Source organism: Sturnus vulgaris, chromosome 5 (assembly GCF_052056855.1).
Source record: "Sturnus vulgaris isolate bStuVul1 chromosome 5, bStuVul1.hap1, whole genome shotgun sequence".
NCBI lineage: Eukaryota > Metazoa > Chordata > Aves > Passeriformes > Sturnidae > Sturnus > Sturnus vulgaris.
In genome coordinates this window covers 33,188,682-33,205,227 of record NC_142247.1, presented here as the reverse complement: position 1 = coordinate 33,205,227, position 16,546 = coordinate 33,188,682, and the positions used below count along the sequence as shown (strand labels likewise).

The following is a 16,546-nucleotide window of genomic DNA, read 5'->3' as shown; positions in this document are numbered from 1 at the left end:
TTCCCTTTCGTTTATATGGCAGTGGAGGTTGTGTGTATAGAGGAATATGCACAAGTTAATGCAACTGCTTGGGTTTAAAAAGCATTTTTTCCTACAGGATGTATTTGGCCATGACCAGTCATTTATTTGTTTATTGGCATCTAGCGCTGAAATGAATTCATACCAACTTTTATCTTCTATAAACCAGATGGGCAGCTTTCCCAAGATGCTGGCTGTGATGGGCTTTTGCTGGCTGGCAGACTACTGCCTGTGCTGTGCAGGTAGCCTGGTGTCTGGTGGGGGGGCTTATGGAAAGGAATCTGGAGCCATTTCCATGTCTTTGAAGGTGTTTCTGGCTCTGGCAGTTTGCTGACAGCGAGGCCTGTTTCCCTTTATTTCTTGTGCATCTCTTCACTCAGTGGGGTTGTTTCCTGTCGTAACTTGCAGGCTTGACTTGCAGCATTCCCATCTATCTTTTTTTTTTCTTGCTTTGACCACAGGGAGCTCTCTGAGCATAAACTCATTTCTGTCCATGTTCATGCCCTTAAAAAATAATCTTATGAGGGAGGTCAGTTTATTGTAGCAATACCCAGGGATTTAGGCAAACTCAAGAAATCATATTTCATACTTTGTCCAAGTAAACATATAAGAAGGTGTAACTTTTGCCCTGAAGACCTGTAACAGTATATTCTGCTGAGCCTGGTGCATCCTCTAAAGTCATCAGGGGATGTAAGTTATAGCTTGCAGGAAGAACAGCGGATTCAAATCAATATAATGCTGTAGGTAACTCATCTGAATGCTGGGAATTAATTGAAAACCAGGGAGGAACAGGAGTGGCTGCATTTGTACTGTGGGGTAACAAAGGTTTGAGCAGCTCAGTGGCTGCAGACTTGCTACATTGGACTTGTACCAGTGAGGAAAAGATCTCAGTAGTGCCTGGGACTCCACCAGTGTGAATGAGGTTGCAGGACTGGGCTTCACAGAGCACTGTTTGATCCTCATTTTAACCAAAATTCACATGAATGATTGACTTCATACTCATTAAGATTTTTTCTAAAACCAGCGGGAATACTTGAGGATTTGCCTTTGCCAGACTGAGGCTTGGAAGCTAGTGCAATTTCACTGTGTTTCACTTGATTTTCATTTTTTAATGTATCGTGTGATGGGGGACAGAATCTCCCAAGGACCTCTGTTTAGGACACAGAAGTGTTTCAGCCTCTGTAGTTTAAAAGCAAAAAAAAAAAAACCCCAAAACAACGAAACAACAACAACCAAAAAAACCCAAAATACAAAACCAAACCAACCAACCAACCAAAAAAAAAACCCATAAAAACCAAACCAAACGAAACAAACCAAAAAACCAAAACAATGACAAAAAAAAACCAAACCAAAAACAAAAACCAAAAAACCAACCAACCAACCAACAAAAAAAACCCCAAAAAATGAGACTAGAAAGCAACAGCTAAGTTTGAAAGCAAGAAAGGATTTTCTTGCTAAATATCCTCAGACCAAGTGTATTTTAATAGAAACGTTAAGGTCACATCTGTTGAATGCTGGCACTTTATTTAGATTTATCTGTTGCAAGTTTATATTTTATGCAAAGACAAACAAAAGAGCTTTTCTTTTTCTTTCTTTCTTTTTTTTTTTTTTTTTTTTCTTTGCAGAGAGTTGGATTGAACGATGTCTCAATGAAAGTGAAAACAAACGTTATTCCAGTCACACCTCCCTGGGGAATGTTTCTAACGATGAAAGTAAGTAACTTTAAAGTAACTTGTCATTCATTTAAAGTGAGTGCGAACATGTCCAAGTGCTCATTTCCTGCCATATAAGTTGCTACAGCTAGATTAAATTTTTAGTACTGTGTATTTAAAAGAGTCAACTCACTTGACATACTCAATAGTTTTATTAATTTTTTTTTTCTGGAATATTTGCAGTTTTTAAAAAGGAAATAATACTGTTTATTGGTTAAAACAATCAGAAGAATCTGTGTCACTGAATAAAAGTTGGATGACCACTAAAATATGCTGTTAGTATCACTTAGGAGAAAAAACACCTGTTTTGCTTTTCACTGGGCACTTTTCACTGAACGCCATGTCGTCAAAATATGGGGGGAAGAAAAGTGCTGTTTTCCAATACTACTATACCAAAACACAAATAAAAAGTCTTTCTTGTAAGCATTAAGCAATCATGAGATTAAAATATCACACACTAGAACATTATATTGCTTTCCTTTTAGTCGGAGTGAGAAAACAGTTATCAGTCTAGCTGATTTTAAAATAGCTATTTTTTTTGTCTTGTAATAATAGTAATTTTAGATCTTGATTTTTAGCAATAGCAGGTAATCAAAATGACTTCAAAGTAGTTTAAAATAACCAAATTGCCTATTTTTAAAATTGCAAGATAATTTTTAGCTTACCATTTAGTTTTCCCTGTTTATGCAATTTCTATTCTGCTTAATTTGCCAAAAGCAAAATACCCTTTGTGCTACTTTTCTTCTCAGGACTTTATAGATTCACATTACAAGATAATAATGCAGATTGAATTCTTTAATTCACTAACTAGTAATTTACATTTCATAAATATGTGTTTAGAAAGTGTATTTTAAATAACTTCATTGCTGTAATTCCTTTTTTTTTTTTTTTTTTTCGTTTTAAAAGAATTATTGATTTTGACGTCATGGTAAAATTGCCTTGTGCCTTGTGGCACAATGTTGGTACAGATCATGAAATTTACTGCACTGGGGCTTTACTCTCATTTGTCTAGGGTGATCTTTTGAGGGAATATTTCTGAAGGAGGAGGAAGATGTTAGTAGAAAAATGGTATTTATTCATGACTCCCAAGCTAAGAACCGTAGACAAGAATCTTTAAAGATAGACAATGAAACTGGGAGAGGTTTGGGGTTTTCTGTTTTTAAAAATTAAGGAATAGGAATTAATTTATCTTAAAAAAATCATAGTGGACCGTAGTGAAAATACAAACAGGAGCTTGTTATTTTGAATTTTATGAGAACCTGTGAGATATACAAAGTTCATTTCACTCTGATGCTACTGAGAAAGTGATGGAAGAAATCTGTAATGAATGTGTCTTCAGACTCTTAATAGAGTCAGTATTCAGGATTGTTAAATGTGCTTTAAATATGAGCATGAGAAACTTCCACATAGCTGGGGCCAGTAAAATGAGGACCTGTGTGGGTAACAAGAGCAGGTGTTTCAGACAGTGCCATTGAGAAGATGGGATGGTGGCTCCTTCTGTTTCCTGGTTCTGGAATTAAGGGGCAAGCAATGATAATGAAATGCAGTGAATTTGGAACTGATAAAACAAATACATAAATGAATTTGTTCCACTATTTGTGTGCAGAAGACATTGTCACAGCATATAATGGAAACCCAAATGAGAGGCAGAGTTGATTTTATCTAGCTTCCTTCTTAATAGCCTGTTCTTCCAGATGCTTCCTTTGCACTGATTACCAGCATTTCTGCAGTGCAGATAAGAGAATTAATCCACCTGAAAAGTCATCCTTGTTTTGAGGGGGAGGTGAGGGCGGGGAGAAGGTGAAGAGGAAGAAGTAGGAAAGCAAAATAAGGCACAGCAATAATCTATGAAATCCAGAACAAAGTTTCACTGCAGAAATAATTGTCCTACATGCTCCTTTCTGACCCTTGAGTTCTTTCTAACATTTTTCTAATTTGGGGGCATTTTTCTAATTGCCCAAACACCAACGAAGAAATTTCCAAACCATCGTGTCATTCTTTGTCCAGCCTCTGTCACATATTTACAAATAAAGCAGGAGGAAAGATGTTTTGAGAAAATCCACCCAACCCTATTTGAATTCTTCAGAATGGTAGTCAAATTGCCATTGTCAGTGTAGGTCCAGTTTTCATCTGCAACCAAAAGAAAGCCTAATCCACCTTCCTCTTGACTAGTTTTTGGTCTCTACATACATGAGGTAGCTGTTGGCTGAGCTACTAGAGAAAATGTGGGTTTGGTTTTCAGTTGGGGTAGGGTATTTTTTGGCCTTGGCTCCACTGAAGATTATGAGAACTTGTGCTGTGAACTGATAATGTTCTTACTGGGCATAATGCTTGCTCTTGTGACTGTTTCTTTCCTGGATGATTTTAGAGTTCATAGGGTTTTAGAACAGGAATAAGAGTTTTGCTGGTCTCCTTTGCTACAGCTGAAGTATGCTACAGAATCATTCTTCAGGCCACAGGGGTCCTTTGCAATCTTCCATTCTTACCCAGATACTCTCAGGCCTCTTGAACCTGTGGTTACACTGGGAAAGGAAGTGATGACTCATAGCCATGGATTCACATCATCTCTCTGCTTCCTGGGGTGCTTCTTACCCTTTTGGAACATTTTATGGCATCTTCCAAACCACACCTTTTACATCCTAGTATATAAATTATCACTAAATTTTATTTCACTTTCCGGCTCTTAAAACGTTTTTCCTCCTGCCACTTCCACATTCCAGGCTAGTCAAAATATTCAAAGGAAAAGGGAATGGTACAACCTTGTAGGCAATAATTTAAAAAAACCAACTCCGTAACATTTTCTGTGTACTCTGCATTGAACCAGATTATCCAAATTGAAATAGAGGTCTGGAAGAATACAAGTAAAAGCTTATGAAAATTTCAACTTCAGTTCCATGGGGAAGGAATTGTGATGTTTCTTGATGAAGTAGAAGGGTTGTTTGTCCAAATTTTCTTGCTTAATTGGAAATGTGAATGTGTAGACTTCCTATGAGATAAAAGAAAATATTCAGACTACTTTTTGTGCTTCACAAGTGGTGTTCAAAATCCATGTTCATACTGGCTGTAATGGACTTATACAACAGCTTTGTTTTTTGTTTGAACTAAACCTCTTATCCTTCCATTTAAAAAAAAGTTTTATAAAGAGCTACTTATTTTCACTGAAATTTCCCTTGGAGAAAATTCTTTCTGTTTCGGTCATACCTACTCAGAGAGAACCATGCCCCCATGTTTCTCAGAGGATTTTAAGAGCATGGAATTCCAGCTAATGAGCCTGAATCTCATTTATGGCTACATGTGAGTAAGAGACAAGATAGCTTTGTACTGCAATTTAATTTTGGCTAAGGCCAAATCACTTCTGAGAACAGTCAGAATCTGGCTTCCAGAGGGTACAGAGGAAGAGGATATTCCTCTGAAAAATGCACAGCTACCTGAACTAAGGGAAGGATTTTATCTGTGTAAAGATACTAACAGCATGTTAGCTCCTTAGTGGTTTTGAGACACATGCAGGCAGCACTGGAAGGTACAGGGCTCTCCAATTACCTCCACAGCGGAAAGAACTTTGCTCCATTTTAGTTATCATAAACAGACTAACACCAACACTTCACCAAAAAGAAGTGTCTTCATTTTGGGTTGTTCCACTCTCTGTGTTTAAGGCAGAAGGTTCAAAGCTGCTGAGCACAACTCCTGTTGTCTCCAAGTCTTGCACTAAGAAGTGAGAAATCCCTTGTGCAGTACCTAGAATCAGACAGCAAAGTTGGATGATACCACGGAGAGCTCTGGGAAAGCCACCAAGGTAGAAACACAAGATACAAAGAGGACTCTACTTGAGTGGCTTTGAAACAGAATTTTGGAACTAAGATGGAGCAGTTAGCAAAGAAACTTCGATGAAGTTTGGCACATAAGGATTCTCTGATATCTCTGGGAGTCAGCCAACAAATACTGTTTTTCTAGGACATAATTGATTCCTGGTTTTATTATGTTTGAAGGCCCCTTCTATGCTGAGAGTTTTACTTGCAATTGTCTAAGCTATTATCTGCATTGAGTTTGGGATGAGTACCAGGTTTTCCATCTAATCAGGTACCTTGAAGACACCTTTCCTTGGGATGTTGGTAGTGGAGTGGCCACATTGGATGGGTTTCTCCCTGAGGTGCTGTGTGTGAGCCCCTGCACCTGGGAATTGAACAAGATTTTTCCTTGTGACTTTAAGCCCTTTTGGATTTGTCATAGAAGAATTGTCTCTTCTTTGACAGTGCCTTAAAGCAGGACTTCTTTTCAGTGACTTTATTTCCTCTTCCTACAAAATAGTTTGACTTTTAAAAGGTATGACTTTATTTTAATCTACAGTGTTGTTTTGATGTGAATTGATAAAATGACAGGCCAAAAAGTAAGAAATGCTGTTTTCCCTTCCCTCTTTCATGCTAGACAAAGTGATTTGGTATCAGACCTGAGTCAGAAGAGTTAAACATTCTCTGCTTGATAAGGATACCGTTGGATGCCCTGCTGCCAGCTAAAATATAAAGTATAAGGATATTTATTATTTTCTGCTAGTCAATTATCTGATGATATTATATTGTTAAACCAGACAAGGTAGAATTAAGAGCTTGTATATATAATACTGAAAATTTGTATTTCTAGGTCCCATCTATGCCTGTACCATCTGCAATCCTTTCCATCTTTTTAACAGAGAGGTGGAATTTTGGCTGGCAGCTGGTCCATTGGCAGAAAACAAAATTGCACTATTTTCTCGTACAGAGAATTGATTTCGGGGTGACTCTTTGAAAAATCTAGCTTTGTTGAAAATCCAGTTGTTCAATGGAAATCAATGCTTAAAGAAATTTTCTGAGTCACAGCTGAAGTCCATCATTCTCCTTCTTGTTTTAAGGGACAGTTAGGGGAGGATGCTGAGGAGTCTTGAAGAAGGATCCCCAGGAAGCAAACACACCTGAGGAAGGAGGCATAAATGGCAGTTTATGACCTAATTGCTAGTTTGTGCTGTTAAAACAAATCCTCAAGTGGGAGGAGCTGAGTATGGCTGGTGTGAAGTGTGTCTGAGGGCAGGTTAGGTAAAACACCCGCTCACAGCAACTCACTCTTAATGCAAGTGAAAAACAGCTGGGGGAGGGGGATGGACAGGGTGTAGAGATATGGCGTAACTTAGGCATTGACTTGATGTTTGATGTCTGCCACGGATCCAGAGGGGAATTCAGCCTCATTACACCTTATCCTATGGCAGGTCCTTGGGCGTGCGGGGCCGCTCGGCATCCCGGCGTGTGCTCGGGTTCGCTGCACGCCGGCCGCCCGTGCAGGAAAAACAAACGAAACGCACAATTTAGAAGTGATTTGAGATGTGTGTGTTGGTCCTGTGCGCTGAATAAAAGCGGGCCCTGAAAGGCAGGGAGGGAGTGTGCGGCCCAATAATTAGGGGTCCATTGTGATGCAGATGCAGGCGGGGGCTGCGCTGGGGGTCGGCGGGGAGCTGCGGAACGGGATTTCCTGCGGGATAAACGGTGCTCGGCTGGCACAGCTTCCCGCGGGCAAGGCAAGAAATCCGGGGAGATGAGGGCTGCACACTGCCTTCCAAGCTTATTTGTTATATATTTGTTATATATTTGTGTGCGTGGATTCCCCACGCAGCACAAAAGGGCTCCCAAGAGCTACTGATGTGCAGAGGAGACAGCCCGGCTCCCGTAGATCCAGCATCCTAAACGCTCTCTTCAGTAACTTCTAAAAGTTAATCACATGCAGAAATGCCACTTGCAGAGTGGTGTACAGGTTTACCTCATTGTTTAGGTATCAAAGCCATCTATGCTGGTGCTTTCATCGGGGACAAAGCTGTTAAAAATCTCAGAACGTGTTTGATACAACACTGTCTCCTGAAGAATACCCTTCTAGTCCTCCTGATTGTGCTCCACTCAGGTTTCACCCAAAAAGGTTTCATACGTTTAACAAAACACAATTTACTCGGAATTATCCTACACATATTTCTAAATTGTTTCAAAAGAACAAGTGCAAACTAGGAAGAATTCAATATTTGAAGTTTTATTTTAATTACCTTTTTCTTTAGTCATCTTTTATAGAAATTTTTGGAAAGTCAGCAAATCAGAGTTGCCTTGGAAACAGTTAATAGGGAAAATTATCAGGGAAATTTGGAGCATCTGAAAAAGAATAAAGTATATTACAGGCTAAACACTTCTCATTCAGAATTAATGTCTGTAAATTTATAAGCATCTAATACTTACCTTATGCTAGGATCAAACCATGGGTATATGCCATTAGTTTAAATACCTTATCTAATATAAAACTTGTGTAAGGCAACAGTTCCCTTATAGCGAGTGAAACAGTTTACATATTGTGACATGCTGGTAGAGATCTAAGAGTTGCTTTTTTTTCCATATAAATTTATCCTTTTCAATGTCAATATTCCTAGGCACCACTCTGCTCCTGCGGCCAGTGACATTTGCAGGGTTTACTGCCTTAAGCAGTATCTATGGATGGTAGTTTAGGGACCATCATTATTTACATTTCCAAAATTAAGCAGAAATTTTGAGAAAGCTATGTCACTTGAGAACATTTTAATAAAAAAAAATCTATTTTAATTATTTTTTTTTTAAAATTCTCACTATTCAAAAATTATTTATTTTTAAAAAACTGTTCATGAATTCCTGAGAGATTCCTGATGAAATTACATAGCCTTTTTTATTTGTTTCTTGACAGATGAGGAAAAAGAAAATAATAGAGCATCAAAACCGCATTCTACTCCAGCTACACTGCAATGGTAAGATGCCTTTTAAGAAAATCAAGAAAATCTATTAGTGTTTTTTTCTTATGCATTTTCCAGATGGAGGAATAGAGCTCTTAGCCATCTTAGAGTTCTAAAGATACTTTCACTGTAAGTGTTTAATGTGCCGGTTTGTAACCTGTACAGCATTTCTCAGCAAATGTCTTACAGGATTTGTTTGAACAGAGAAAACTTCTGATACAGTTTAGAAAAGCTACTTAGCATATTAATTTGCCACCTTGCCAGCTGATTATTTGTGGTTTGTCATTATTGTTACATTTATTACAAAAAGAAAACTAGTACTGAGTTTTTTTCAAGATTCACATTTGTTTCAGCGTCTGATGAAGCCCACCCTTACCAACTGTTTTACTGACATGAGATGTCTGTTATTTAACGTAGAAGACAACAAAAGGAAAGAGTTTGAGTTTTGATTAATTTGTCAAAATCCCCTTGCAAAGCTAGTGAGGAGAAAAAAAGGGAAGGGTAATTAGGAAGAGAGAGAGGATAGTTTGAGCATTAGTCTAGCATGCTATAAAAAAAGATACCAGTGCTGTTCCCTCTGATTTGCAGCAGTGTTTTAGTCTGCATGTTCTGTAATGCATACCTGTAATTCTGACATCCCTTCCTGCAGGTCATCTCTGAGACTTTTGTTGACATTTGCCTCAATTTACGTTTTTAATTCTTATTTAGATTTCTTAATATTTTAAATAATCAAGTATCTTTCGAGAGGTTCCACCTATCTGGCAGAACAGAGCTCTGTTACAGAGAAGCTTCCGAGCATACTTATCTGAAATCCCATAGTTTTTAGTTTGTTTTAAGCCTTTTTAAAGAAAGGCATTTACTTTATCCATAAGTACCTGAAGTACTTCTTGTATTTTCTGGATGAAAAGATAAGATTATTGGTTAAAAAGTGAATTTTTTAAAAGCTAAATGCTAGCAAACTTCTTTCTCTGCTTCTGTCAGTCTCTTGGGAGATTTCACTGAAAAAAACCAGCAACGAATAATTCATTCAGTGTATTTTACTCCATTTTTCTGCCTGTGAAATTACACGGTTCTGTGAAATATGCATAAAGATAATTTGGATTATTTCTTCTATATTTGCTTTTTAAAGTTGATTGGTGAGGCTTGTAGACTAAAAACCTCAAGACCTGTGAGTTGATTTTGAACGGGTTGCTGCCAGTATTCAGAAACTTACAGACACTTTCAATGCAAATAATGAGATGGACAAATATAAATAAATGCATTTAGTTCAGAGCTATTGTTTCTTTGTACTTATTTGTATTACAAAAGTCCTGTTTTTCAGAAGTTCAAGAAAAATGAATGACTTTTCTTTAACAGACACTCAAGAAAGGGAGTAACTACAGAGAGAAAATTATTAAAATAATAGTGAAACATCATAGTAGTATTTTATTATTTTTAATTATTCACTCCCACAGCTTAATCACAGTTCAAACAGGATATAAAGAACTATCTAGCTAGAATAAAATAGCAGGCAGGTCTTACCAGTCCCGGATTCAGACCAGTGCTTATTTTGCAGTGAAGTCAGTTAAGAGCCTTTTCCACAGGAGCAAATAATGTCATAGCCAAGAAGCCAGCATTAATTAGAACATCCAGTGATACTGTTCCCAACAGAAAACATGCAAATACTGTAAGCAGTCTTTTGCCAAATACTTTCAAGCTTCGTCAGTCATAAAGGTTAGTAAATCCCTAAACTCCTGGGATATTGAGCCTTGCTGGAATGTAGTGTGCACACTAATGCTCATTCAGCAGTGTTTGCAGTAGAATGCTAGAATTTTGGTTCTGAAAAGGCTGCTTGCAACTTCTTCCCTTCTCTCTTGCTAGTGTGCTGGCTTTCTACCTGTCTGTTGCATTATGTTTCTTACATGTTGAGGTAGGTCAAATATTCTCCCCTTGGAGTCTTCTGGAGCATCTACAATTTCCTCCATTAATTTTCCACCCAAAATTCCATGAGGTAACAGAAAGCAAAGAAGTTTCCATGTTTAAAATCTTCATCTGCCGTCAAACTGAATTATACAATTGGCTGAATTTATTAACAGGCATGTAGGTAAAAAATTTCCCAGCTTACTAGCCATACCTACAAAACAGTTTTCTGGGAGTTTCCATATGTTTTTCTACATAAGTACTGCAGCTTTGAATTGGTATTTCCTGGAGAAATTGACATACTAATAAAATGAGATGCCCAAAAGTTAGGGTCAAACTGCTAAAGTAGCAAGCTTATTTTGAGTGAAGGTGTGCAGCTTCCACTGTTCTGGAAAGTCAGACACATTAGCATTGGGTTATTTGTACTGCAGTAGCACGCAGCAACCTGTGGGTTGGTAAACTGTTGTGATCAGCACTGTAGAATTGCTGCACAGAGCACTTCCCAGAGGTGGAGCTTTACATGTTGGACAGTTTTGCTTGCTCAGGTGTGGTGGTTAAACCTCAGCCAACAAGTAAGTACCACACAGCTGCTCACTCACTCCTTCCCCTTGCCTACTCTCACTGAGATCGGGAGGAGAACTGGAAAAAGGTAAAACCCATAGGCTGAGATAAGGAAAGACAAATAATTAAAGTAAAATAACATAGTAATAATAACAGTAGTAGTGTTAATGAAAAGGAAAAAGAGTAATAAAATCCAAGAAAAAACAAGTGATGCACAATGCAGTTGCTCATCACCTGCTGACCAAAGCCCAGCCCGGCCCTTAGCAGTGATTGGCACCTCACAGCCAACTCCCCCCAGATTATTTACTGGGTATGATGTTCTGTGGTATGGAATACTCCTTTGGCCTGCTCAGGTCAGCTGGAATGGTTGTGGGCACCTCCAGCTTCTTGTGCAGCTCTTCTCTGGCAAAACGTGGGAGAATGGAGAGTCCTTGACTTGGGTAAGCACAATTTAGCAACACCTGATGGAAGGGTTATCAATGTTATTGTCATACTAACCCCAAAACATAGTGCAGTACCAGCCACTAGGAAAAAAATATAACCCTTTCCCAGCCAAAAGCTTCACACCAAGTATTTGCACACAGGGAAGACTAAAAAATGCATCTGAGTGCTCCTTGGGTGAGCATGTGCCCTGCTTTCTAACAGCAATCTCTGGGCTGGATTCAAGAGGTGGAATTAGTGGGGTAAATTATTGACCAGTTTTCAGGATATAGTACCAAACTGCCCTTGTTCTGGCAAATGGAAACCTCACATTTGTCTGCAGCATCTGGTGTCTGCCAAGTTAAAATTACTCGTGTTTTTATTGCTAGATATTACTACCATTTAGAGCTAGTGAAGGCGACAGAGTGTCGAAAAACAGAAACTGAGGAAATGTCAGGTAGAGGAAAAAAGCAGTAAGGAAATGTGTACATTTTCACATGGTTCATATTCCCATCAGCTTTGTTAGTTATTCCTTGTCTGGAACCTTGCTGTAAAGAGCAAATTATATCAATTCCATGGGGAGATATCCTAAAAGTTTGTGCCTCTCCAAAGGTGAAATATGTTGAACATTTTAAATGTGGAGGATGAAGAAGAGCTGAAGAAGCCAAGAATCGTGTCTGGATGACTGTCAGCCTGGCTAAATAGCCTTTTCCTGGAAACAGGAATGATGCTTTTGTTTTGTTTCGTTGATGACACAAAATGAAGTGAAAGGCCTGGTGAATGTAGCATTACTGCCAAATACATCATAATTGAGGAAACTGCCAAATACATCATAATTTGTGAAACTACACAAGCTTGAATTTAACTGTTAAGGCATGAATACAGCAATACCTAGTATGCTGTGCTTATCCATGTTCCTGTGCTCATTATCATCTGTAAAGCTATAGCTTGGCTCTAAAATGTTCATGTTTATTTCAGTGGTGAACTGGTTGACCAAGGTGTAAGTGTGAAACTTTACTTCATTTTGGAATGTGTGTATGTTTATTTCCCCAAATATAGAATTATTTGAAGTACAGACAACCTAATCCCATGCAGTTTGCTGGTTTACAGTGTAGCTATTCTCAACAGTAACAACAGTATTTTGAAGCTAAAGTCAACAAAACTATTCTACTTTATGCATAATTTATGAAAATAATTTTAAAAGAGCAAGGTAAAGCATAGCTAGGGAAGGGATTCACCCCAGATTCATACTTCTTTATATGTTGTTATATTCCATCAAAATTAATTTGTTCTAGAATCTTCTATGTGAGTAACAGTGGTTAACATCACAATTGTTCTGTGGTCTTGAGATATAAAAATAAATCTGTAACAACACTACAGATGTGACTCTGATATAGAATAATCTAATTTAATCTAGAACCATGTAAGTGTATATGGAGGGAATCAGTAGTAAGACAGTAATAGGACAGATAAAATTGTCATTCCTATGGAAGGATTAGAGGCTTTATTCCTATACTGTAGTGGTACAAAAGGTCTCATTGTGAGCTACTGAATTTCATATGGCTTTATTACAACACTATATAAAATGTTTATATATATATATTTTATATAACTGATAATGGTTTGTTAGGTAGGAGATTGCATTCTCTATTTTTCTACAATACTGTAGAATGAAGCTGGATTCAAAATATGATAAAGTTGTTAAATAAAAGACAGGAAAATAAAAGAAGTGGAGCAAGATGGGTTTTTGATCATTAAAAAAAGTTCAGGTATAATGGGGCATTGTTCAGTGTCAGACTAATGACTCTCTGTGAAAGAGAGGAGAAAAAGAGAAAAATTCATCAGATATGAAGAGAAATAATTAACTGCTTTTCTTTCTGTCCTGTCTTGGTCACGGAAGCTGACATTCCAATTAGCAGCTATAGTATACAAACGAACTCTCCAGGTTTTGAAAGGAGGTTTTGTTAGAGCACTATGAAATTGAGGAAAGATGCCACGATGATATTTCTGTAGAAACCAGGGAAGAATAGATGCTGCCCATACAAACTGATTCCATTCATCTAGCCGGATATCTTATTAAAATAGTTTGCAGTCACAAATGATCATGATAACTGAAATGGAAGGTAGGTAGGTCCTGAAAAAGGCAATGAAGGAGAGAAACAAGATATTTGGAAGGTGTTCTACTGCTATCAAATGGCAGGGGATTATTTGACATAAAACAGGATTTTTTTGAGAATATATATTTGTTTTTTAATGAAATTAAGAGGAAGTTACACCTAACTTCTTCCCTTACCCAGCAAGGCAGACAAGCACACACGTGACTGTAGATGCCTATGACTGACACTATCAATGAAAAGATTAATTATGGTTTAATGTTAAGTGTGTATGTAAATATCTCTTGAACATTTTTGGGTCAGCAACCATAAAAATGGCATTTCAAAGGAATGTTTCTTCTAATTTATAGATTTATAATGAGACCAGTTTCAAGCTTTAAAGATGAAGCATATGCTTGCTCATATATTTGACATAAAATTTAAAATTTTATAGCCTTATATTTGCATGTATAAAAAATAAGGATAGTTTCTAAAAGGTAGAAGAAGATGTTCTTTCACTTGTTTTTTTTCAGCGTTGTATTCAGATTGTGGTTTCTTTTTGTTTTTTCACTTTGCCCATCAACAATAGCTAGAAAATATTACACAATAATGTTTTGTGGACGCTCTTGAACATTAGCAAATAATTTGCTTTAGCCACACCTGCTTCCTCAAGGTAAGAAATTTCACAGCTGGACAAGAGTGAAAAGAGTGTCATGAACCAAAGGTGATGTGTTCTGTAAGGAAAGAGAGAATGTTTCCCCTCAGTAAATATTTACTGATTCATAGTTGTACATATATTTGTTTGCTATAGGATGCTTTTAGGGTATAACAGACAGCTGGGAACTCACAGCCTATGATTTTGATAGCAAGTGTGAACCAAATGAAGCAAGTAAGTATTATGGGAATAAATTGGAAGGAGCACTTAGGAACAAAGCAGACAAAATTTAGTAGACAAGAGGAAGTCAGAATGTTTGGTCTTAAAAGGAGAAGCTTTGTATACTGTTTACCATACAGGACATCCAACATACTTGCAGTTGTCTCTGTTTGATATTTGCTTTTTAAGGCTGGAGGAGAACTATGAGATTGCAGAAGGTGTTTGCATTCCTCGAAGTGCTCTCTACATGCATTACTTGGACTTCTGTGAGAAAAACGACACACAACCTGTTAATGCTGCCAGCTTTGGGAAGGTAAGTCTAAACTGCAGTATGACACCTTAAAATCTCACCTGGTTCAGGTGAATTTGTATTATTGGAAAGAATTAAATCTTTTACTGTTAGAAACAGAGGCATATGAATGAAATCTCTTGTGTATTCAAGTTACTGGACAAAGCCTAAGATTGTAAGTATTTTGATGGTTGGAATAATTTTTTACCATGGCTGGGCTCCAGAGTATGTCAATCCCCAGCCTAGCTGATGGTTATATGGTACAAAAAATTGGCAGCTAAAATTGGATTGGAAGTTGAATACAAGCCAGTATAAATACATCTTCATTATGACTTGCACTGCTTAAACAAATGTATAATTTTTAAAAGTAGAAGGGTAAAGTTGAATTCTGGAGCATATCTGTGCTGTTCTTGTAAGCATGATATGGAGATCCCTGAAATAATGATATCAAATGATGTGGCAAATTCACATGGTGGAGTACAAAGCCTCCAGATATCAATGTCCAGAAAGCATCTATCTGCTTTTTTGTGCACTGCAGGTCCAGCCTGCCAAGTTTTTCGGGTTATCTTTTTGCTGTGATTCCTCGTGCTTCCCTTTCCAATCCTGCTCTAGTAAGAGTCACTCTGGTTAACTCCAGATCCACAGTGGAGATGAACTCTTAGCACAGACAAAGCTATGCATCACCTGGGTGTGAGCAGTAAAGCTCTACACTGGTAGCTCTACACTGGTAGATGTTAATAGCTGGCTAGGAGGGTACATAAAGTCTGTATTTTGGATTTGCTGGTCAGGTGATATTTTCCTTTCTGTGTAAAACAGGATGATATATTAAAACTGAAATTCTACCACAGAATGTGTCACAGGCCTTTAAAACCTGTAGGCTGTGAAAAAAACAAAGTGGAGAGTTTGCCACTGTTTTTGAAATGCTTGCAAGCATGAATCTGAAGCCCATTGTCTCGCAAGCTGTTCACTTTTAGTGTTTGCAACATTTGTTCTATAGAAGCTCTGGGTATTCAACGAAGCAAAAATGTTTCTAGGGTAAGTGCCTGTCTAAAGAGTAGGTGAAGGATGTATTTAATGAGGTGACATTTTCTATAGCGCATCTTTAGGCAGGCAGTTTGGCAAGGAAAATAAAGTGTACCATGTTGTAACATTACTGTGTGTGCTGTGTCTTGAACACCTGCATAACTCAGTAGATTCTGTGCCAGGTTTCTGCTTAAATACACTGCAGAATTGTGAATGAAGTTGTTCATTGTACATATTATTACTATCATGTGATAAGTATAGTGGCAACATGTAATTTAGGAACAGTGAAAATAAGAAACAGATCTCATGAAGGCTCACACATTTGGAACATGGCTCAAATTTACACAATGGTACTTCTGCTGCTGCTAAAAAGTGTAAGGTGTAAATATGCCAGAATTATTCCATCAGAACATAAATTTACCAGGGATTTCACCATTTATCAGTATGTGGCAGTTTTCTTACACTGTTTAATATTTCATGCCCCTTTTCTCCTGCCTCTCATACATAGACCTGTTCATTGGTAGGAGTCTCTTGACCTAGCAGGACAGGTACTATGGCTTCCATCCAAAAATCACGGCATTCCAATGTTTTTCTCATGCGCTGTGGTCCAAGTGTTTTCCTCTCTGTTGCAAAAGAGTTCTAAAGCGGTGTTGCATGAAACTTTTAACCTTTTTTGTGGAGAGGAAGGAAGCCCTACACAATCATCACGGTACTGTTTTCACACTAGTACTTTGGGTGGCCATAACTTCTGTCTCTGGGAACTGGCACTTCTGCACTGGTATGTCCACGAACTTCAGACAACAGGGGGACAAATATTGAAGTGAAACCAGCCTCTCCATCTGCAGAACCTGAGCAGACCCCACGGATTCTTTCCAGCCTGTTACTGCTAACAAAATG

General features: G+C 37.8%; 1 protein-coding gene across 5 annotated transcripts in view; it reads left to right on the top strand.

The window, feature by feature from the left end:
- The window catches only part of RFX4 (regulatory factor X4), an 87,059-nt gene that overhangs the window by 18,289 nt on the left and 52,224 nt on the right, over positions 1-16,546 (top strand). For 3 of the 5 annotated variants that reach the window (XM_088165379.1, XM_014876949.2, XM_088165383.1), the window contains exons 2-4: positions 1,644-1,730; positions 8,445-8,505; positions 14,527-14,650. In XM_088165379.1, coding sequence (XP_088021505.1) covers positions 1,644-1,730; positions 8,445-8,505; positions 14,527-14,650 — 272 coding nt within the window. Of the gene's footprint in view, positions 1-1,643; positions 1,731-8,444; positions 8,506-14,497; positions 14,651-16,546 lie in introns of all 5 variants that reach the window. The other 2 variants (XM_088165382.1, XM_088165380.1) reach the window with 1 other exon arrangement.